We start from the raw sequence: 24,794 nt of genomic DNA on the forward strand, positions 1-24,794 counted from the left end.
TATTTTTCAGCCCTCGGGGGCCCAAAGCAGTTGCTTGCCTTGCCTGTTGACAAGCAGTGCCCCTGGTGAGAGCTGGAGTTAAGAGATAATTGTGAGCAATGAGCGTTACAGTTGTCAAGCGCATCTGTGCGGGTTGCCTCCTACCGCCAGTCACCACTTCTACACTTCTCATCGTCTCGCTCGGTGATATTCGGGACATGGCTAACAGTCTCACACTAGATAACTAAATAATGAATTAAACTTAAAGATCCAATGTGTAAGATATCTACTGAATTAAGACAGCTCTCCAATGTTTTTTTTATTTTTTTTTGTTAAAGATTTATTTGCCTTTTTGTGCCTTTATTGGAGAGATAGTACAGTGGATAGTGCCGGAAAATCAGGGAGAGAGAGAGTTGGGAATGACATGCGGGAAGGGAGCCACAGGCCGGATTTGGACCCGGGCCGCCCGCCTGAAGGACTACATCCTCCCTACATGGGGCGCAGACACTAACCACTGCGCCACCAGCGACCCAGAATTCTGCAATGTTTTGAATTTGGTCTGCAGTACTCATTTTAAACACTAGGTGTCAGAGTTACATATTGCACCTTTAAAAAAAGATCAAGATTTATTTGTTTTCACACATGAAGTCTCAGGTTATTGAAACCCCAACAATCCTCTCATGCTCTTCATATGACCTCCCCTAACTACAACAGTTGATCAAACAGTGAGCTAATAGCTAAAGCTAATGGACTGCAAAGTTTCTTACAGCTTCACATTTTGAAGCTAAGCCCCTGACCAAGCTGCTGTTTTGAAAATATCAGGAGGGTTGGTTTTAGATAGTATTCATCACATGCATTATCACTGGATGATTCTTCAAACGTCTGTAGACTGTAGGATGTAGCACAGGACTGTAGAATCAATGTTTCAAAGTATTTATATCTTGACAAATATCCTATTGATAAAGGCTTAAAATTGTCCAAACCTGTGAACCACTTTTAGTAAATCTGTGACACATGTGAACCATTTGACAAGAAGAGACATTAAACAGACGTGACACATGGATAAATTCTTCATAATTTCTGTAAATGATTGATGTTGCCTGATAGATTTTTATTATTACACACTCATGTATTAATTTTGTTCATAGAACCACTGAGACCTCATACACGTATTTAATCTCTAAGTTATACATTAAATAAATCAGCCTTGTATCTTGACTGCACATGTTCACAAAGGGTTAAATCACACAATGTTTACAGGGTTCACAGTGTTGTCATGCATGCATGGCAAACAGTAAGGAGGTAGGTGTGAACTGAAAATGAATAATTCATGATTCTTATGTTTGCACTCTCTTTTTCAGCATTAAAGCAGACCGTCATCTGAGATATAATATATTCAATATGTGCACCTGACACAAGACACATAAGGATAATTGTTTATATATGTATATGACCATTGCATAATGAATCGGTTACATTGTGTATTGAATGTTTGTAACCACATCGGTTTAAGGTAAACAGTACTTTTACATTTTTCTTACAGCAAGCAGTGTGTGTTACAGTAAAGCGGCTTTACAAAAACAGTATTAACAAAATGAAATGACAACTTCAACTTTTGAAATGACAACTTTTGTTAACTCAAAGAAGAGCTCACAGAAAGGTCAGTCCCCGGTTCAGTCCACAAAATGTTTTTCTTGAATCATCTGTCTCAGTTATTTTACTGAGAAACAAGAAAACAGTTACAAAAATAAATAAATGAAGGCTCATTTAAATAAACATGTTTGTTGTTTCTGTTCATCTTTTGGCCACTAGAGGCAGAAGTAATCCAGAATAAATTTATACCTGTTGAGGCCTGGAGGGCACAAAGGGTTTTTGGAAAGTGGTGTCCAACCTTAAACTCTCTGCAGAGCTGCAACAAAAGCTTTTTAAACTTATATCACTTCAAAAACATTGCATGTTTACATCACCTGGCAAGCACAGGCTCTCTTTGCGATTAAGATAGATGTCTTGTTCTAGCTTTGAATGCATTTGTTGCTCTTCTGGCCAAAAGGTAAATTACAACAACAAAACTTTTTTTCTCACTTTTTTTGAAAAAAAAAAAAAAAACAGCAGCAAAAAATATAATGGCAACTTATTTTAGCTGCATTAGCAAAAAATTAACTTGTGTAATAATAATGTCAAAGAAAAAAAAAACATTTAATGAACCTCTCGACACACAAAGAATGAAGGACTGTTTTTCCTCCTCACATGTTCTTGTTCTGAGCCACAGAAGAGAAAACAGACTTTCTGTGATGCCTCTCGATGTTTCTTTCTCTAATATTTTGTTTGATCTGATTCCATTTTACAAACCGGTCCAGACAACTCTATCCCCCAACCTAGAGCCAAACAAGGACCCCTGGCCCCCCACAGTGTCTTTGGTTTGATGACCGCTAAAACATGGAAGTTGATTTCATAATTACTTTCTGCTACTGGAGCGTCAAGCCCATTTCTGTATTGTTATTATTGTGCTGTAATGTGGAATAAAGCTGCTGGCACATGATCCCACCTGCTGCCTGTTTCAAGCTGTGTCCCAGTTCCATACGTCATACTTAATCTAAGCAGGTTTAGAGCGTGTAGCGTTCAAATCCACCTGCTCAAAGGTGTCAGGATGCTTCATAAATCTGCTTGATCTTTGAGTGAGCTTTTAAGGAACCCTTTGTCCCAAAATGTATCCCTCAAAGTGGTGTAAAGATTCAAACTTCCGTTGGAGGAGCGTTTGTTGGCAGTGGCGTCTTGATTTTTCACTTCAATGGACAATTTTCATTTTTCATAAGTCAGAAGTCTTCCTCAATAAGGCATCATGTTCATTTTGTGAAATTTGCTCAACTTTATTGTAAAAATGCCAAAAAGCAGGAGGTGTTTTAGAGCATGTCTTAATTTGATGTTCCAGTCACAACCATGCAGAGCTGAAAAACATCTGTTCAGCTTTTGGTTTTTACAAAAAAATACTCAAAGAAATCCGCTGTTCAATAAAGTTTATCAATATATCAATTGCATTGCAAAACAACAAATGCCCTTTGGAGTTCAAGTCTGATTTCAAACACAGCCACAGTCTCTCCTACTCACTACCAAACTAGCAGGCGGTCAACATAAATGCATGGTTGTAGTAAATAAAGTAATCAGTATATTGTATGGAACTGGGACATCGTTGCAGTGAGATGCTCTGTGGAAACAATTTTCAGTGTTCATGTCAAAGTAATGGTCCATTCGTTTAACTCTACTAATCAAGAGACTGAAACTCTTTAAAGAATAGCTTTAAACAGTAACCTGTTTATGTAGACCTGCTGTGACTTAACATCCAGCCTAGTGGCAGTGCTGTGCAGGTGTACTCCAGGATGCCATGACACCACTGTCAGAGGTTACAGGTAGGGATGAGGATTGTTGAAGGTCAAATCTGTAAAATATCTCCTGAATTAAGTCATAAAATGACCTTACCAAAGCATCAAAAATTAAGGAAACATGCTATGTTGAAGTGCTGGCTTCTCTAACAACAATGCAGCAGCCAGTAAGTCCTACTCCTAAGTTTCGACTCTGGTCCTGAATGGTCTGGATTTGTTTGGACCAGAGAAGGTGGCCAGTTTTAAGGTTCCCGGCTGTCTTGGACGCCCCTCAGTTTGCCTGGCAAACGGCAAACCAACAGGTGTTGCAGTGATGAAAGCGGAAAATTGAACTGGTTCAGATAGAAGTGATTGTACCCGACCTAAAAAGCCTCTGCATGTTTCTAATAAGCTCCACAAGCAGAAACGTGCTCAAACTAGGATCAATATTGGAGATGCTTTTGAAAAATGGAGAGAGGTTAGAACACAGAAAGGTTTACAGACCCATGCAGAGCTGGATAAACACTGAAGCTTCAGTGTCCAAGACATGGCAACCTGCATGCTCATCGACTCTAGGGAAGAGGGGGCGGGGGGAGACAGCTTTCTAGTTTTGAATTTGGACTGCAGTACCCGTTTTAAACACTAGGTGTCAAGGTTACATATTGCTCCTTTAATAGTAATATTTATTGACACTGATATTATCTGTACTTTTCTATTATCATGGAAAGAAGAGACAATGACAAATTTCTTAGAGAAGTGGTATAATCTTGGAAACCAGTTAGAGTAGAGCTCATGTTTGGAAGTTAAGGTTGTAATTCCATCTGTTATATCAATTTTATATTTCTGGGAAAATAAGCTTTTTTTCTCCTCCAAACAGTTTTCTCATCAAAACCTAAGTTTTCCTTGTATTGAAGTTACATTTGAACACATCATCATGACCTTTTATTTCCTTTCGCATTTTACTGACCTGACTTTGAACACATTGTAATGTTACCATACGTCCCCTCGTTAGGTAAGCTAACTACCTTTTTCCTGTCAATTTCAACACAGATTTCATCATAAGATTTGGGGTTTTTTTGTTACAGAGTTTGGGAGATCTTACCACGGCTGCTATGAGTGGAGGAGGATGATGACTGTCCAACAGCAATTAATTTGATATACGACGCTGCTTTGAGGTTTTGTTTCCACTAGCAAGAACTGATGTATGTCTGGGCGCCAGTGATTTGAAAGGTATTACATGACGTTAAAGGACCAACTACACTCATAACAGTATCTATAAGCTCAAAGGTGATGGATGGTCCTCGTGGAACCGGGTTTCAATCCTCATCCCAGGTACCCTTCTGACAGCAAAAACCGTGTAGCCGTGGTCTTTGGTGGAAGAAGTTTGAAACTTTACGCCAAAGATGGCAGTGAGACACTGCATATTTTGGGGTTGACTTTGAGGAGCACCTTGAAGTAATTAATGACTGAAACTACTGACATGTTCCCGTGGCACAGATATGCACTCACTCTTTACATCTCACATCCAATTTACACTGAACTAAAACTATTCATCGACTAATCTGAAAAGCACAGTAGAATATAATGACTTATATACATTTTTATCTATGAGACAAAGTCCACTGACACGCGTGCCGACATTTAGTTTCAATCACAAAAGGGGAGATTATTTTCAGTAAGACCTGTGACGTAAGGGAAGCTTAGGACAGAAGGTTGTGGTGGGACTTAATATTTATAAGCATACTTTGACAAACTTAAACAAAATGTCAGTTTTCATCTTGTTGTTTCCAACCATAAATTCTATAAATAACTCTTAAAAAACTGAGGAATGAGCCAATCAATGTTCCTCCAGAGAATGAATCAAATCTCATGGTGTCAGCAGGTCTCTTGGTTAATCTTCGTTACTTCTCATCTTTCCATTTGGACAGAAACTTTCCAAAACATAAAAACATCTGAAACTATTATTATTGCCGTAAATCACAGCAGAATGATCTTTCCCTTAAGTCCAATGTCTCCTTTTTTTATTCCCCGTCTGTCTGGATTTGATCGCCCTCCCTCTTACTTCTCTCCTCTTCTTCTTCTTCCTCTTCTTGTGTTGCCATTGTTGTCAAAGGAGGCCTGCTGACGTGGTTTTCCCCCCATCATGAGTGTTGTTTGGTGAGAGATCACTTCAGGTCGAAGCCCTGAGTCTGGGGCTGAGCCTTTTCCTTGGCCTAAAATGAAAATAGAAGAAAACGGACAGCAAGATGATAAGTGTGATTGAAAACATTGCTGCTCCTGCATGAATACATGTTGTTAGAAAATCCCCAAGCAGCATGAAACAATTGGCGGCCATGTCTTCAATATCTTCTATATGGTCGATTGGTGATTTTTTGTTTGAATAAAGATTACTCTGATGTATTCAGAACACATAGACAGTGGTGACTGCTTCACACACTCTGCCTTCTCTTCACTCATATCATATACATTATTCTCAAACATGGATTCTGTAGCGAAGGTTTAGTTATTATCATGCTGGACTGAAGCAACCTGAAGGACACTTGCCATTTTAAGTTCAATGTGTCCTGCATTTAGCAGAATTGGTGTGGTGTCAATCCTGCAGTTGAGCAGCCAGCTCCCTTGTGCACGTCTTGACTCAAAATCACGTCACCAGTGCAATTCATACCTTCTACCTGACGTCACACAGTTATGGAAAAAGCTTTTTTATTGCTGCACCCCTTGTGATGCACTGGCCGAGGAGGAGACAAGCCCGGGTTGTACCTCTACAGAATCAAATCTGAGAAATAAATGCCCGAGAGGAGGATATTTTTGGACCATTACTGTTAGACACTTCCCTGTCCTTATAAGAGGGCAAAAGAACAGACTTCACCTAATTCTGAATCCTAATAAAATATTGGGTTAACTTGAACAGAATATTACTGCCTTTTAACTTACATTGATGATGAGGAATGTCATAACCTTGACTTCCTAAATCTGCAGCATTATTGACCCAGCTACATTGGCTTTAATCCTGGCGGCGGTGGAAGGGGAAGGATTGACCACAGGATATAAGTAAACATCACTAAGGGGATGCTCTGGTAAGGACTTTTTTAAAAGATTGAAATAGTGTAGATGTGTAGATATAAATATGTGTCATTTTGATGAGCTGGATACCAAAAGGTCTGTGTTGTAGCTCCGCAGTGTTCAATGGCAGCCGCCACTTTCCTAAGCTCGTTTGCTCTCCAAGTCTCCGCGCTGGTCATGTGACTGAAAGCTGTGAATCTGTCAGTACATTGCAGAGATCTATTCAGTAGAGTCGGAGAAGCTCTTAGTAGACAGTTAATGGATTCTTCACACTGTTTTATAAATGAGACTCCAGATCAAGATGCTGACAGCCAACCACACTCTGACCTGCTCCCAAAGACTAAAACATCCAAAATGTGGATGATCGTAACCAAATACAAAGCACTCAATGTGATTAGATCAGGCTGCTCGATTATGGGAATCACAATTATTTTAAATTGATATTGAGATAACGTTTTTTTAAACATGATTACTGATTGATTTTAGATCAGAGTTCCACCTTACCTTGAGCGAGGGTCGAGGGGGCCTCACTGGTCTTACTGGTCGAACTGGCTCTGGTTTTGGCTTTGCCTGCCTTCTGTCCATAGGCTCAAGGTCGTCGGCCACATCTGGACATCCTATGTATCCTCCAGCCCCAAACACTGATCCCAGATCTCCTTCTAACAGGTGGTGACTGGTGGGATTGTTGGATGTCATGAAGTTCTGGCTGGCAGACATGTTTCTGACACTGGAGTTGGTGTTTGTTTTGTCAGTAGTGCAGATACTGATGTTACTGAGTTCAAGTCCCAGCAGGTCTTCTGATGTCACATCACTGTCTGAGCTGTTATTGGTGGAACTGACGTTGATCTCTGGTTCAACAGTACATTGGTTGTTGTTCGCTTCAGGTAAAACTCCCCTACAAAACAAGTCCAGCACTTCCTGGTTGTCATGGCTACCTAAGTCTACCAGTTCCTGATTTTCATTGCTACTGAGATTCAGTACTTCTTGGTTGCCATGGCTGCCGGAAACTAGAACTTCCTGATTTCCTCTGCTACCAATATCCAATAGTTCTTGGTTTCCATCGTTATCTACATCAAACACCACCTGATTTTTAGGATGGGAGAAATCCAGCAGCTCCCTGTTGCCATGGCTACAAGATTCCAGCACTTCTTGGTTATCGTAGGTACAAGGTTCAAGTAGTTCCTCTGTATTGATGTTGCAAAACGGTTCCAGCACCTCCTGGCTGTTATGACTACACAAATCAAGGAGTTCCTGGTTTTCGTTGCTAACTACCTCCCAGTCGTTGAGGTGAGAAGTTTCCAGCACTTCTTGGTTTCCATTGTTACACAAATCCAGCAGCTCCTGGCTGTTGGGGCTACAAAGTTCAAACACTTCCTGGTTTACATGGGTATGAGGTTCTAGTGCTTCCTGGTTGCTATAGTTACATGGTTCCTGCTGCTCAGTGTTGTCTGTGGGGCAAAGATCCAGTACCTCCTGGTTCTCTTCCTCAGGACTGAGCTTAAAGCCATAAGGGTCAGAGTCCCGCCCCAACTGAGAGGAAGTAACATCAAACCCATATGGGTCAAAGGTTAGTTGGTCTGGTTGAGTAGAGGAGGGCTCTGGGTCGAAGCTCAGATCATTTTCGTTGGGTTCTGGGCTCAGTTCGGCTTCATCAGGGTCCAAGAGGGTATGGCTAGAATGTTCTGGACTGAGTTTGAACCCGTATGGGTCGAAGGAAGACTGACTGGTTGGATCGTACTCAAAGCTCAGCTCTCTGTCCTGGTCCAAGTCGGGTTGGGTGAAAACGTTCTGACAGTCCAGAGAGTTCTGGGGAGTTGCAGGGTTTCTGGGTTCTTCTGCAAAATTGTCGCCCCATGCTGCCCCCTGGCTGGAGGTAACATCACATGATTGTTTTTGCTCTCCGCTGCCGGTCCCCCAGTCAGCTTCCCACAGGACGTGTTCACTGTGCTCAGGGACAGCCTCAGCCAAACCAGACCTCAGACCTAGAAGAAGAAAGTCAGGATGAGGTTAAGGCTAGAAGTTTAAACCTTATAGGCAAGACTTAATGAAGCCTGGAAATACCATAACTTTGATCCTTGCAGATATAACAATTTAGCACATTATTCACAATTACAATAATGTGTAATAATGTGTAATAATAACAATAAAGTTTTTGTCCAAAGCTACCTTCATCTGAGAGTAAGTACAACACAAGCAAGCAATAACTACTTGGTACTTATTGCATATTTTATTGCTTATTTTATTATCTCTATTTAATTTTATTTCCTATTGCTGTATTGTGTAAAGAGCAATGGTAACACAGAATTTCCCCCTGGGATTAATAAAGTATTTCTGATTCTGATTCTGATTCTGATTCTGATTCTGATTCTGATTCTGATCTAGCAAGTAGGAAACAGCGTCAGTATAAGTGCCAACAAACAGCTTTAAGTCACATCAGACACAGGGGCTGACAGATAGTGCTCAGAGGACATGACCAAGGCGTATAGAGGTAGATTTTTTTTATATCACTATCATCATCATGAATATTCTTAAATCATTAATATCTTCTTTACATCTTCTGAAGCATCAATATCATTGAGTGCATTGTGTTCATGGAAGAGCTGAGTCTTTAGCTTTTTCTTAAAGGTGCAGAGGGACTCTGCGGATCGAAAGGAGTTTGGAAGTTAGTTCCACCACATCCGCGACAGATGAGAGGATTCTAGTTAGAGACTTGGGACCCTGTTGTGGAGGTTGGATCAGACGCCTTTCATTGGCAGAGCGTAGAGGGCGTGAGGGAGTGTAGACCTGGATGATAGAGGAGAGGAGTCTGGCTAGAGACGTAAGGCCCTGTTGTGAAGGTATCTTGTAAACTGATTGGAGTTAGCTGTGTGGTTATAATGAAGTATCCTTAGGGGAGAATTCATCCATCCATGATATATGGGACAGAGCTCAGATCCTGTTATGGTGAACAGTCCCACTTCAGTATTCAGAGGGGCATGAGATAAATTGAGATTATTTTGTATTTATAGTTGTCTGTAAGTATCACAAATTAAATTCAGACTTGATGAAGGTCTTTAGGTATTTATGTGTTTTCCATGCTCATCCAACTATCTTTGCATGGCTTATAAATTTAAGTGGAGGTACTGAGGATTTGTTTATGTAAATGAAGCTGCTCCATAGCTCCAGAAGGCCCTCAGTAATGCCCTTTAAGGCATGAAGCCCAAAACATAAGCCTCAGCATGAGTCAGCTGGATGAAGAGAACAAAACAAATCAACGTGAAAAATGTGTGTACAATCTGAAAGGAGGAACAAATATAAGTAAACATTACCTTGCTCCTGTTCGTCTTTTGCCTCCACTTTCATCTCTCCAGTTAAAGATCCCAGACTTTGTTCTTCTATGTCGGAGGGAGGAGAGACAGCACCAAGGTCCAGCTCATACCCGTTTGGGTCTGATTCTACTGAGTACTGACCCTGAGACCTCCAGCCCTGGATTGGCTCTGGCCCCAGCTCCTCTGACGAGCTCTGAATGGGTTTAAATCCACGAGCATCATCAGCAACAGCGATGGCGTCCAGGTCCTCTCGGCTGTAGCTGATCTCTATGTCGCTGTCCTCATCTGGGAACTCAGACTCGAAGCATTGAGTTCCCGTTGAGGCTTTGTTTTCAGCACAGGACAGACTGGTGTCTGCCTCGTCTCCCCCATTTCCTGCCCCGTTATCAGCGCCGACATTCACCTCCGGGAATAAAACATCTGCTGCAAAAGGGTCACTGCCTTTGAAAGGGTCTGAAGCAAATCCATCTGTAGAGTAAGTTATTAAAGATCACTTTCACCTTTCATGATGTTAGTCTGTGAAACATATAGAGCATCTTTCCATGATTTCAAAAACCTCCTTATTTATCTGGTGTCAGGAAGAACCCTCATATCGGCCTCTGCCAAAAAAACGGTTTGTTTCAGCTGCTGTCTCCTTAAGGACCCCCTCTTCATGTGCCCACTTTCCTCTGATTGGCCAGCTCTCTGGAAGACTTTCAGGGGGCAGAATGCTGCAGGGTTGCTAGTGGAGGGCCTACATAGAGACCTGAAGTCGTCTCATGAAAGTCTTGCAGAACAAGTTTAGCAGAACAAGCCGTTTGGCGACTTATCCTGGGACAGACGTTTCCCTCATGAGATGAAACTTTGCCCACATTGAATATGGCCATCCAGCATTAGAACACTATATGTGAGTTTTACACGGGGATCAGCACAATAGGTCAACTTTAAAGAAAAGTTTTGGGACATACTGTACCAGTCAGGAATCAGTCCCTTAAGAAGTTAATGTTTGTTGTCACAATAAAAATAGAAAAAAATATGTTGAAGTCGGATAACATGATACATGGTAATGAATACCCTTGTAGTGTTAAAGTGTGTTTCCCCCTGCAGAACTATCCAGTTTAATACACCACAATTCTGCACCAGGACTTTATAAGAGCGAGACACTAAACACCTGACACTCCAATTAAACTGTGTTTTCTTCCTGTCTCTCATTTCACCAACGACCTGTCAAGGACAAGTAAAACAAAGTGTTTATTACTCACCAGATGTATCTGTCTTTGGGAACAGGTCTTCATTGAAGAGGTCATCTACAAATCAAACCACATTAAACCAATGAGACTTAGAGTGAAGTTACAGCATAGTTGTATTACTGGATGGCAAAATGTTGATTCTTGAAGTTACCCTTTGGGATCTTATCTTATCTTATTCAAGAAAAACAGTGTGCTGTGCCAACTAGTGGTGACTGCAGTGACGTCGCCCACTGGTAACTGCAGGGGGTTTTGGAAGCCTGACAAGCCTCACTCTAACTTTAAGTCAACCTTTCTACTGGCTATGAGGTGGAGCTGAGGCTCAACTTAAGCCTACTGATAAACAGCTAGTGCCTCATTATAATTATTTCTTGATCTTAATAAAATCAAAATAGACGAGTTATAAAAAAAATTCCCCACCCGTACAGTGTGTGCCGATAGAGGCATGAATTAAACAGACACATTTTGCTCATTGAACCAGGCTGTAAACTTGTTAATGTTTACAACATGTTAATGAGTTCGGCTGTGAAAAAGGTCATTTTGCCTCTCAACTCAAGAGAAACGGAAGGGTTGATACAAACACTATTTGGCTCATGTATGATAAAAAACTACAACCAGGCTTTGTAAGGTTGATGTGTAGTTTGTAATAATTGACGAGCATTGTGGACATACTTCTGTCTATAAATAGATTCTCCAGAGATGCTTGTATAGTTTGACAAAGACAGAGGTCCACTTAAATGTCCTAATCGTGCTATAACCTAATGACCTATGACCTAAATTTACGCGTTGAGTGGTTGTGAAGAGCAGCGCTGAGTGAATGAAGTAGTGGTTAAAAATATTATAATAAATAAAGGCTCTTTGTGATTTAATAGGCCAATGGTTGGCGTCATTGATCAAGACTGTTACAGTCCTGGACTAACTGTGTCCCATTAGTCATCACCATCAAAAATCTGATCAGAATCATGTTTAGAAATCGTCCCAATGTTTGTCCTGCATCCTTGTCTTGATGATAGAAAACCAGATGTATCTTATATATGGCCTGTTATGAGCTAGATGCTTACTGGTATTATGCTAATACTACCTGTGCCCTGATGGATGAACCAATGTGCAAGGCTCAGTGTGTGATACATACGTTCACTCTGGCAGTGAGCGAAGGGGTCCGCCTGGTAGAAGTCCAGTTGGTCGATGGGTTCTGGGTTTGTAACGGACTCTTCCTTCTCCTTCTCTTTTTCCTCTTCATTGAATGTCTCCCCCTCCTCCGGGTCGTCCTCTAAGTCAGATCTGTCCATCTTTTAAGAGAGGAAAAATAATGTTTACATCCATTTCTCTGGCTTTGATAACTGATGGAAATATTTAAGGTAATAAGTACTCAACAAAAAAACATATAACATAAGGTTTAATCCAGATATCCTCAATACTTTATTGTAAAAATTTTAATAAAATTCTACATATTGTCGGAAACAGGCTGTAATGGCTGCAACATAAGTACATCCACTAAAACACAGGTTGCCAATCACCAGGCCTTGTAAAATAACAGTTTTTCAGTTGAGATTGGAGGCTTTGAAGAGAGGGATATAACCTGTTTGAGAAAGCGGCCTAAACGTTTTTGTACCTTATATATTGTTCAGACCCTAAAGTATGTAATATAAGGATTGGTTTTAAAAAAAACATGCAGCAACTTAGACAATTTCAGTCTGCAAACCATCATAAAGTGGTTTGTTGTGCACTCTTCATGTATCGTACTGGTCGTGCAGGTACCTTTGTAGAGCTTGTCCCGCTATCATCAGCTTCTTCTCTGGTATCGACGAGATTATTGCAGAAAGATGAGCCACTGGCCCTCTGGAAGTCCCCACAGACAGACAGAGAGACAAAGACAGTGGATGATTTTTATTATATTACATTATAATAAATAATTTAATAGATAGATAATAATCCATGTGGACCAAGCACTGACACTGAAGTAGCAGAGTTTGTATTTAAGACTAGATATGTGTTTTAAAGGTCACATATTCTCCTCTTTTTCAACCAGTTTAAATAAGTCTCAGAGCTCCTCAAAACATGTGTGTGAAGTTTCTTATGACTCCACTCTGATCCTGTATTTGATCATGCCTATAAACCCCTCTATATCAGCCCTGCTCAGAACAGGCTGTTTCTGTGTCTGTAGCTTTAAATGCAAATGAGCTGTGTTTGACCACACCCCCTCTCTGGAAGGGCTTTGGGTAACTTGTGCTTTCTTGCGCCATGCCCAAAATCATAATTAAAGTCAAAGCTTTGTTAAAGCCCAGCACTAAAATTAATCTGAATAAAAATAAAATATGAAGTTCATATTTGGAATACCTCAAGTGATAGTTGTAGTTTATGTTGTTTTAAACATAAAGCTGCAACTTAACTCTTGAGCATCCACCAAAGTCATTGATATGATTAGCATCAGCAGCCTTTCCAGACTCTGCTGTCTGTGCTCACAGCTGCTGAAAGACTCTCACTCTGCCTCTCTCTACTGCTTCTCTTTATTTTTAGGTGTCTTTGATGCGCCCCTGTCTCCTGTTCCACACGGTGCTCCTTTCATTAATCATCTCATCAAGTCTAAAAATAGTTTTTCATTTCTGGAATATTTTCACGTTAGCTTTGGGAGAATATGTGCAGGTTACGACCATGGTGATGCTTTCTACGTTCATGCTGCCCTGTGTTCACCTTATGTTGTATACATGTTTACTGCATGTATATGTGTTACACAGTGTACTCTGATTGAAAAGCTATATGAATTGGGCATCTCATAATCTGCCTTAACAGCTTCTTTTGTTTACACCTCCCTCTTACTCACAAACTGCTGACACATGCCTCATGACGTTAGTGTGTCAACATCTGGCTAAAGTGAAAACGCAGTCGTCTGAGTGGTCCTGTGTTTGCATGCGTTATGTTGTGTAAAAGGCGCCTCCGTATGCTTGGTGAAATGCGCAAAGTGATTTTGCCTTGGTGACAGGGCCCAGTCCAATGGGTGGCCTGGGCCCCACTGGAAATTTGACGTTGCAGTAATGGAACTGATTTATTGAAGACTGGTTTTCAGACATACATTTTGTCTTCTTCAGTCGACACCCTGACTTAGAGCTCACTGTGATTACTTGGATTTACCATTATCAGGTCAGCGTAGGCGGGCAGTGATTGGCTCCTCCCCCATGGCTTCATTGGAAGTGGATCGTCCTCGGTGGTGTCTGCGGGAGACGCTGACTCCTCCAGCTGGCTCTCTGGAGTTACTGCACCTCCTGACAGAGAACACAGAGTGTTCTCCTCCTACCAGAGAGAGAGGAGGAAAGACCGATGAGGAGGATTCAGACTGAAGACTTTTTTTAATGATTTACAGAAGCAGAACACGGGTCTGAAGCGTCCCAGGCAGACCAGACGGCAAACACTAGTCAGACTTGTGTTAGGGTGTGAAGCTCTGCACACTGGCACATTGTACACTAACAAACCTGAGAAAAATAAGAGAATAGGCCTTGAGTTACCATGATGAACTCGGCAATTAACATTGCTACAAAACTACTGTTGTATGGAGTAATGGAGTTATTATAACATCTGGCTGAACTTCAGTCCGATTGCATTGTACTGAAGTTAATCATCAGGGAGGCTCTCAAAACAGGGGACATCACAGAAACACTTAACTTGCTTGCAGTCCAGGTGGAGCTACAAGCAGAGTGAAACATCTGGAACATGAGTCAATAGTTTGTAAAATCAGAGAGCACCTGTGCAACGTGATGAAATAACATCTGTACTATTTCAAAACTATAATATTAACTGTGTTTGTGTGATCATTTCAGGATTGACAGCTGTGTTTTTTTTTCTATCTCCACAGAAATACAACATACATACCAAACACAAGCACACACACACACACACACACACACACACACACACACACACACACACAGACACACACACGTAAATAACAGCTCTCGTACCTGCAGGATCTCTTCGTAGGACTGTCTGATGGAGTCCTGCAGAGGAGTGTCCCTCTCTCCCGCCTCGTCCACCTTCCTCTTCGCCTGCTTCACCTCCTCTCTGAGCCTCCTCAGCCTCCACCTCGCTCTGGCAAGTTCCTTCTCGTACTCCTCCACCTGGCTCTCCTTCTGCACCTCCTCGGTCTGCAGGGACAGGATCTGAAAGGAGAGGCAGTGTGATGTTATTTACCATTTTAAAAATAACTGTAAAGAAGCCGCCCGAAGACAAATGCTTTATGTTTATACAGCAGTCATATGGTGGATGTGCAACAAGACTGTAAAGGTAGAACTAATAAAAAAACAAGCTGTGGGATTTAAAATATCACAGTAAGCAACACTTACATCTATCAGCAATTTCACACACTAGTATTATTCAACCAGCATTCGTTATATGGTAAGTATGCTAATATCTATTACATAACAGGTCTACATTTTAGTATACAAAAGCCATCAGTCCATTTTATTTTATTTATCCAGACAGCAGGCATCACTTCCCCCCCAACAACATTGTCCAGGGAGATGAGATAATCTCTCCAGCAAGTTTAGGGTCTATCTATTTTAATTGTATTTTATTTTACAGGGACAGTGCATATTAATAAACATCTTCTCCTCCCAGTTTGACACGCCCTCAAGACCTCCAAAGGAAGGTGTCAAGGAGGAATCAAAATCAGATGCTGGCCACTTTCAATGTGTAGGAGTAGCGGCTGAGCCAAGCCATGGTGCTGAGGAAACTCAATTCAGGTGCATATCTGCAATCTCACTCTTTCTGTCACTACCCAAAGCACATGACTAAAGGTGAGGGCTGGTGGGTAGATTTACTGTCTATCTGCCCTCAAAAACACAGTCTTCTAGATGATTTGTCTTCATACTGTGTTTCATTCAGAGGCTTGAGGCCCCAGACCAGTGGGGGGCCTCTAAGGTCTCACAAACTTAAACTGAAGCAGTAGCCCAAAATTAGCAAATTTTGCAATGACAGTAGGAAACCTCCCTAAGGGGACCCATCTGACAAAGACTCACTCTGCTTAACGTTGTGTGCATTATTGCAGTGAAAACAAAACTTTGTCAATGGAAGTCAAGAAAAATGACGATGAATTATCTATAGGAGAGAAAAAGAAACAGGGAACGAAGAGGAAGAGGAAGAGAGGTAAGCATTGGGACACTGGCAGACACAATGGTGATGAACACTGATGGGCCCCCCAATTGATATTTGCCTATAGGATCCCACCAGACTCTATCATCCCGACTGGTTTGTGGGATGTGGGACCCGTAGTAATGTGAAGCATGTTTATGGACACTAGACACCCCCCCCCCCCATTCTAAATGTTTTGTTTTTGATATTTTGTATATGATCTTGTTTCATCATAATGTGATATATGTTCTTGAACAAAGGAATCTGTAATATTTAAGTAGGTTTGTTTGTGGTCCAAGTTGAGTAAGTCTCACAAAGGCCCTTTTTGGGGCAGCATAGGGGTCTTTGATGCCATGCATAATTCACCCAGATGTCGACCCAGATGTCAGGTAATATGCAGCCAAGCTAAATTGATGTGCTTGTGTTTCTGTATTTCAGGTGAGCAACAGTGATGATGCAATGTATAAATGAAGCGACAGATGTATATTGACACAGACTTTTGTTACTGCAAATAAGTCATGTCATGAAGAAAGTTTTGAAAGTTAACTGATAGTCTTTGAAGTGCTCAGAAGACAGTAGTAAAACCACAGGTAGCCTTCTTTAATATTAACTGTGTTTGTGCAGATTATTTTGTATGAGTGAGAATCACAAGCAGTGCAGAGTTAGTAAGAGTGTGAAAAATGTGTGTAATTCAGTCGACCCAGATGTCAGCTAATTGATGTGCTTGTGTTTCTGTATTTCAGAGAACAAAGTAAATTATTATTATAAAACCCATGCACGCTTGGAAGTTCAAGTGTGTAACTTACACTTAATTTGACCGATCAAAGAAGAGCTGGACAGATTTGTCTAAGTGTAGAGAGATAATGACCCAGTAGTTTGTATATTTACCTTTTGGCTCTCTTCATAGCAGAGCTGTCTCGTGGCCTTAATCTGCTGAATCAGCGTCTCTTTGTGATCCTCTAACTTCACCAGAGTGTCCTCCAGCTCTTTGCGGTCGGTCTGCTGCTCCTGAAGCTCTAAGTGCTCCACAGCCACTGCATTCTCCAGCTCCTGTAATCAGACAAACATACACACACACACACACACACACACACACACACAAACACACAAGCACACACTATTAAGGATGTAGAATGATTTAAAGTCATCTGTTGAATTATTAAACATACATTAAGGAGAAACATTTAGTAAAGATTTTATCATATCCCTGGTGGCCGACTGCAGGGAAGAACAGTATTGGTTAGAATAGAATTGAATAGAATAGAACTTTATTTGTCCACAAAGTGGAAAATTGTCTTCGGCTTCACAAGAATAAGACAGATGACAAACAACACAACATTCAAGCACAGCAGGAAACCAGGAGAGCGCCTGTAGTCCTCGACAACATCACAGTCAGCATGGTTCTTGAATTTAAAATAATAATTTAGTATAGTAATAAGCCAGAGTTTTAATACATTTCATAAAGTTATAGGTTTAAAAACAGTAATTTCATAAAACAATGTGCAGTTAGAGTTGGGGGGGGGGTCATTTTCTCCTTTATGAATTTAATAATTTTATTGCATTTGGTACAAATGATTTTTTATAAACATTTTTTGTGGCTCTTGGCAGTCTGAATCGCCGACCTGATGGAAGCACTTCGAACTGGGAGTGCAGTGGATGAGAAGGGTCACTTGTTATGTCTTGGGCTTTCTTTTTAGTGTTCAGTACATGCCTGTCACAAAGTGGCATCTGTGGTTTCCCTATGATTTTACTAGCGGTATTGACCACTCTTGTCAGTTTGTTTTTACATTTAACATCTAAATGCCCGTACCATGCGACCATGTTAAAAGACAAAATACTTTCTACCAGATTCTTGTACACCATTTCAAGAACCTTTTTACTCATACATACATACATACACATACACACTTACTTACATTCATAATACATATCAAAGTACAGTTTTAAGTTAAATACTGTTATTCTCTTTGAATGTGATGGCAGGCTCATCATATTCTGCAGAAAATATCATTAAGTATGCTTCCTAATGAAAGAGAATCATCCTTCACATTTCACAATCTAAATATGTTCAGAAGACAGTCTTTCATTTTTTTATTTGTTTTAAAATCTTTGTCTGATGTTAATGGAAGCGTCACAATCAGGCAGGAATGAATCATAAATATTTTGTAGGCATTTCAAACCCTCATTCTGATATATCTTCCTCATATGTTTCTCCTAAATATAGCTCACATGAAAGTGAAAGTGAGTCAATACACAGGCAAGTATACAAAGGTCATCCCATCAGCACCATCAATATGACTTTTTAAAAAGTTTATTGATTAATTTGACAGGGACATGCACAACACAACATTTGGAACAGAGTTAGCTATAAAGCTAATTTACATCTGTGGGCAGAAAGAGGTCAAAAACAAACTATACAAACCATTAAAATCAGTACACAACAATTAAGAACAATTCAACTGTACAAACAATATATCACATTAAGACAAAATGTATGTTACAAAACTCCATTTCAGTCTCCTCAAGGGTTTGAATCAGTTCATGATTGGTTTTGGTTTAAAGTTGACTTTTAAAAACACTGAAGCAGTGCAGTTTCTGATCAGTGTGAATTGAGTTCCACTTTTCTGTGGCTCGCAGAGAAAATGATTGTCCGAAAGCAGTTTTTCTTTTATGTAAAAGGCAGACATCTTGTTGGTTTAAGGGTTTGGCTGAAAGATACTTGTTAATTTGTACAGTACAAATCTGATAATGGGTACATTTTCTGAAATGTTCTTTGTTGCGTCCTTGAGTAATGTCATCATCACCAAAAAGCTCAATACCCATATCAGAAACCAGGTGGTGTCACTTCTAATAATGTACCAAGTCTTTTGTGTTTCACTCCAAAGGGCTCAATTATTGAATCAGTGAAATAATTGTCCAAACCTGGATTTAATTATACGTTTTTTTCCTTTCCTGAAGTCTTTTAAAATGCTTTGAAAATATAAAAATCATCATAATAGATCAATAAATGACTGACTTAAAAAATGATGCGCTCTCAGAGATTTTAAGAATTATCCAATAAATACAACTAAAAACTCCACAGTGGGTTTTGGGAGCAATGGAGCTGGCTGACCTCTCTGGAGTCCAAACACTGCAGATACAATATTCTGTAGTGGACACAAACTTTTACAATTGAACCTACTCTATCTTTCCATGGCAACGCCTTTCGATGAAACTTGAAAAAAATAAGCATAGAGCATCGTAAAGCTCTAAAGATTTTCTAAAGATGTTTCTGATCAGATAACATGACGATCCTCTTTAACTGCAGGGGCGTTATTAAATATGGTGCCAGTGAATGGCCAAAGACAGCCTTAATTGGTCACGCTTTGTTTCAAAATGTTGACCTTATGTTTGGTTCAGAGATAACAAAAAAAATCAATTTTCCCCCAAGTTTTAGTTTCTAGCGATAATGAGCCACTTGCAGCTTTATAAACACTCTTAAAAGTACCTCAAATAGTTTCTTTTTGTTGAAAAAGTCAGACCAATCAGACGCTGGTTATAACCAATGAGGTGACGCCTGCGAGCTCGTTCAGGTAGACAGCTTGAGCTGCACTGATTTCACACTTAGCACGAGTCACCATCACCATCACTACTATTTAGTGGTCTATTTAAGCTGCACGACTTCCGGTCTCTCCCTCTCTGCTCTTTCATTGCCTGCACTCTTGCTCAGCCCCATCACCCCCCCCCCACCCAGCATCCACCTGTAGGCTCCGACAGGGGGTTTAATGATGCCATCTCATCACTCCTCAAGTTTCTGCATGTAAAATAACACTCTGAGGTGTGATGAGGTCGGAGCTTTGATGCCGAACACAAACAATGTTCTGCTGCTGCAAGAAATATTTTCAACAAATACAAATGTGAGTTTTCTGACTGAACTGCGTAGATACAAATCCCAATAATCTGCTTTAATCAGATGTGACAGATATTTGGCAAGTGCATTCAGGGAGCTCAGCAGGATGATGCGTGTCTTTTTCATTTAGGAACAGTCAATCACATTATTTCCAGTTATGGTGCAAAGTTTCATGTCTGCAGCTCATAACAGTGCATAGTATATTAACATTAGATCACAACCACATTAACCAGTCAATACAGCCCAACACATATTGGATAATAATTCCCCCCAGAGCACGTGCACCTACTTTTACCCTCTGGAGAGCCCAATAACGACCCCATTAAAATAAGTCAAATTAAAATGATGCGTTGCACAGGGCCGGGAGCTCAGAGTCTTTGTGATGTTTTACTGCTGTCGTTTGCAAATCCTGCACATGTGGGGACGCTGAATAACTTTTTATTATTTCTCAGTTCATGAGCAGCTGAAAAGATAAAACCATGATGAAATTCTGAAGGGACATTGAGAAATATATTTCATAACTCAGTAAATACATACAGCAGAAAACTTATCCAGAGCTAACACTGACATTCTTTCATTATTGTTCATCTTAGCTGTAGTCTAACAGCAGCCAATTGGATGTATGAAATATGTTGTTTGTTAATAAAATGCCTGAAATTGCTCCAGATTGTTTCCACCTCCAGTCTTTCCAGTTCCTGATCAGAGATGATAACTGTGACAGAAAAATTATTTGACCTGCTTTGTGTCAGTTAGTGGTTATGATCGACTCTGGAAACCAAAATGACGTTATGTGAAAGCGTCTCTTATTCCCAGACACAATGTTCTTGTGTCTACAAGATGCAAACTAAATATATATTGTCAATGTGAGAATTGCTTGATGTAAAGTATGTTTATAAAGCAGACAGAACATACTGAAGACAGCCCAGACATTAAATCAACAAGAGCAACAAAAATAGTCAGCAAAGATTTCAGTGTTTTAGGGTAAACAAGCAAAAGTTTCAGGTTCTTAACTCTTTATTTTATTGTTTAAAGGTTTGTGAATCTTCCATTTAATAGATAAAACCAATAGCAAATAATTTAAGTCCCACTAACTTTGATATCATGTTGAATTAAATCCACTCGAGCTGTGTTTATCCCTAAAAGATAAAAAAAATTGATTTAAACAAAAGTAATGCCGCTCAGTCATCACTAATGGACCTCCATTCATGTGAAGTGGTGACACTGCCCTCTGCAAAGGATTTTGATGTTTTGGTTGACATGGGACGGTTTCTGGGCGGGGAGCTGGTGTGTTTTCCTGAGCCAATGATAGCACAAAGGTGAGTTTAGGAGTGGATACAATTCAGTGACTGGACGATTCAAAATGGCGAATATGATGGACATGGACGTAACGAGAAAGAAGACAAAACGTAATCATAGTGATACGAAAAACATGGAGGGAATAAGCTCGTTCCTGCTTTCTGTTGGTTATAACTGAGCCCTCCTATTTGGGGGGGGGGTTACATCTATATGTACTCACTGAATAAGCCAATGCAGAATTTGTTTTTGATGTTTTGACATGTTGAAATTCTCATCTTCCATACATCAGCAGTCTTTTACTTTTGTTATTATTTTGTCTTGTGTTAAATATTCGATTGCAATCGCCAATCTTCAATGGTTAGCATGTTAGCTCTTCGATGCTAACATGCGATTGCTTGTAGTTCAGGTACAAGCAGTAAACATAAACACTATGTCCTGCAGTGAGTGTGCTCTTCTGGGTGCGATGAGCCCAGGAGGAGGGGCCCAGTTTGAATGTTGTGTTTACAACGAGCAATGGCTCTACCTTAAAGGAACAAACACGGAATGGCATGATTCTCCATTGTAGATTTCTCATAAACACTTACAGCTTTACTATCTGAATGCACCAAAAGTAAAAATAATACAGTGGTCCAAATTTATACAAATGTGCATTATTCAATGTACCTGTCAGGGCTGATGAAAATTACAAAAATAGATATTCAATAGGTAAAGCATAATTAGTCAGAAGGCTAGTACAGGATGCTAGAGATGCATGCCTGTCAGTTACATTAAACATAGACTGTAAATATGTAAGCAGGGCATGTAGGCAGCAGATCGTGTTTGGGCTTGGACCCTGAAGAAAAAGACATGGCGCATTCTTTGCTCTTTGCAGCTCTAGCTCAGATCTAAAGCAGTTTGCAAGATCAGTATATTTGTAATATGATCCCTGTCTCCTGCGGTCCAAAATGTCCAAGTGTCCTTGGTCAGGATACTGAGACCAAAATGTTCCTGAAGGCACAGCCAACGGAATGTTAATTAGTTCTTGATGGGCGGTTTAGTATCAGCCTTCAAATAGTCTCTACATCAGTGTGTGAATGTATGTGAAAGGTGAATCTGAAGGTAGTTTAAAGTGTGTTCAGAAAAGCGTTCTGTTTTTTAGAGGGCTTAATCGGCCTTCGGTCCGCCTTGCAGGTTAATGTCGACATATCAGTGCTGAATGTGGTTAGGCATTGCACTGTTCAAGTGGTTATACCAGTTTAACTCGACATAGCCGCCATACAACTTGATCTTCATTTACTAGATTATAATAGGCTACTGCCAACCTACTCAGCACCACCAGATGCCACTCATACACTGTGCTGGTTTACATCCATGCAGTAGAGTGGGTAGTATAGGCCCAGTACAGTACAGACCCCACTAGTGGCAGGTGGCTGCGTTACAACTTAGGTACAACTGACATTGAGGGCCAAAGGAAGAATGTACATTTTACACATAAATAGAGCAGAAAATCAAGTATATCTTATGTTAAAATCTTGTTGAATCATTACTGTCTACAATAAATGAGAAGCTTGAGTCCCACTGGCTGTGTTGTTGTCAGAGCCGGACCTGACAGCTGACGTCTCCCCTTGTGTATAAAAGCTGTTTTATTCAAGAATGACATACTAACTGCATATTTGAATGTTATATAAGCGTTTTCAGATCACGGTTGTTCTGTGTCAATTTACATGCATTGTAAAGCTACTAGCTAACTAAAGAGCGCTAACATTTGCCTGCTAACACACCAATGCAGGCCACAGCTGATTGCAGCTCGAGTAAATGACAATCTTGTCCACCGCTTGAGCTTAACAGTTTGCTGGCACATCCCTATTTACTCCAAAATGAAACCTTAAAGGATGACAAATACAGAAGCAGCCTTTAGGTTCCTATTCAGATTCACTATAGACAAATTATTACCAGTTAATAGCCATGATAATAAATGAGTCAAGACTTATAAACAGACATTACACATTGGGCCCTCAGGGACCTCGAGAGTCAGAACTGTGCCTTGAACACATCTATAGTCTAATTCAGCGACCACAGCATCGTGACCTCAGAGAGCATCATGGGAAAAGCAGTGATGCGAGAGTCCCAAACTGGAAACAGTACACATGCACATGAACACACATGATTTATGTCCTGTGCACATTTTTTATACTTAAAAACTTAAAATATGTCATACTAACACATGAATAAAACCAAAATACACACAGAAAACCAAACACGCACACACACCAGGGATAGATGCTGCGGTCTTCTTACTCTGATCTCTCCTGCCTTGGCAAGGACTCTCTCATCCGTTTCCATGACATCTGTGTCCCTGGGAGACGACCAGCAGAGGAGACAGGAGTGTTTGAGGAGGGAGGACAGCGAGCACTCGTTCTTCTTCCAGTCTGCCTTCTCTGCATCGTGCCCCCCTTCCCATGATCCCTCGATTTTTTCCTGCTGCACTGCTGGCTCCTCCATTGCTGCCCTCGCTGGCTGTCGCTACACTGCAGAGGAGGCGGAGCTGCCTTGCTGAACGTGACTGTGTGTGTGTGTGTGTGTGTGTGTGTGTGTGTGTGTGTGTGTGTGTCTCCGTGGCAATTGATGCATATAAGCAGAATGCACCAATGTGAGACTAGAGAGACAGAGGGGGGGGGATGAGTCAGAGTGAAGCAGCAGAGCAGGCTCTTCATTGATAGGAGAATTTACCTCCTCCCCTCTAGTCTCCTCCCTTCATTTCTCCCCTCCTCCTTCCTATTTTTTTCTCTTCTACCATCACACTGCTCCTCTCCTCCTCACACATCTCTCCTCCCCCCACCCCTCTGTCTCCATCACCAACCACTGCAGTATGCATCAATCCAAACACGCACGCACACAAACACACACACAGACATAAAGCAGTAAGCATGCCATTCATAAAAATCCCAGAGAGCTCACCAGCAGGTGACTAACCTTTATTCATCACTTAATTTTAAAATGAAAGGTATCATGATTTTACTACAGTTACTTTTTATCACTGTATACGGCTAATTAAATTCAATAAAAGCAACTGTGTTTTCAGTAAAATGTAAAAAATGGCACTTTACAGCAAAATAAATTAAAAAAACCCTACAACCTTTTTACATGTAGGCAGCAAAAACATGTTAGGCACATAATTTACTCTCAGCCTTCATGGTTGCAAAGGCCAGCGTCTTTTTCCCTCTCTCTTATACTAAGACGAGTTCTCAATGCCTTTTTTTTTAAAGGTTCCTTACTTAGTAAGATGAGACTGAAGTATTTCATTGTCAGCTGTGGCAAGAGCTGTTTTAATTCTCATAATAACACGGTAAGATGTTTCTTAAATCCTATTTTATGTTAATATATTGACTTAGATTCTGGAGCAGGACAACGCCCAAACCACACCTTCTATCACCTGACAAGCCTACTTATACTGAGCCATCCACTCCACCCTCATTTCTCCTTTCTTCGACCCATCCTCCCTTCCCTTCCTCTCATCCATTCACCCTCCTTCCTCATGCCTTCATCTCGTTCGTCTAATTCAAGGCACAGTCCAGGC

General features: G+C 40.6%; 1 protein-coding gene across 2 annotated transcripts; it reads right to left on the bottom strand.

Moving 5' to 3' along the window:
• Positions 1–1,069: 1,069 nt before the first annotated feature.
• LOC110005710 (uncharacterized) lies at positions 1,070–23,836 on the bottom strand. 2 transcript variants are annotated; one of them, XM_020661023.2, is made up of 10 exons: positions 23,489–23,836; positions 16,942–17,103; positions 14,886–15,083; positions 14,062–14,220; positions 12,691–12,771; positions 12,065–12,221; positions 10,948–10,992; positions 9,707–10,174; positions 6,903–8,380; positions 1,070–5,548 (listed from the first exon to the last, which is right to left on the bottom strand). In XM_020661023.2, exons 1-10 carry the CDS (start codon positions 23,717–23,719, stop codon positions 5,501–5,503), a joined length of 3,027 nt encoding a protein of 1,008 aa, XP_020516679.2. In that variant the 5' UTR covers positions 23,720–23,836; the 3' UTR covers positions 1,070–5,500. The 2 variants fall into 2 exon arrangements, with proteins under 2 accessions (XP_020516679.2, XP_020516738.2); XM_020661082.2 differs by having other exon boundaries at positions 23,516–23,835.
• Between the last annotated feature and the right edge of the window lie 958 nt (positions 23,837–24,794).

Source organism: Labrus bergylta, chromosome 4, assembly GCF_963930695.1.
Source record: "Labrus bergylta chromosome 4, fLabBer1.1, whole genome shotgun sequence".
Lineage (NCBI taxonomy): Eukaryota > Metazoa > Chordata > Actinopteri > Labriformes > Labridae > Labrus > Labrus bergylta.

Coding starts and splice junctions, on each gene's coding strand:
- LOC110005710 (XM_020661023.2), bottom strand. CDS start 23,719: ATGGAGGAGCCAGCAGTGCAGCAGGAAAAAATCGAGGGATCATGGGAA. Junction 15,084..16,941: donor GCTATGAAGAGAGCCAAAAG/GTAAATATACAA, acceptor CTCTCCTTTCAG/ATCCTGTCCCTGCAGACCGA. Junction 10,175..10,947: donor CCCAAAGACAGATACATCTG/GTGAGTAATAAA, acceptor CTTACTCTACAG/ATGGATTTGCTTCAGACCCT.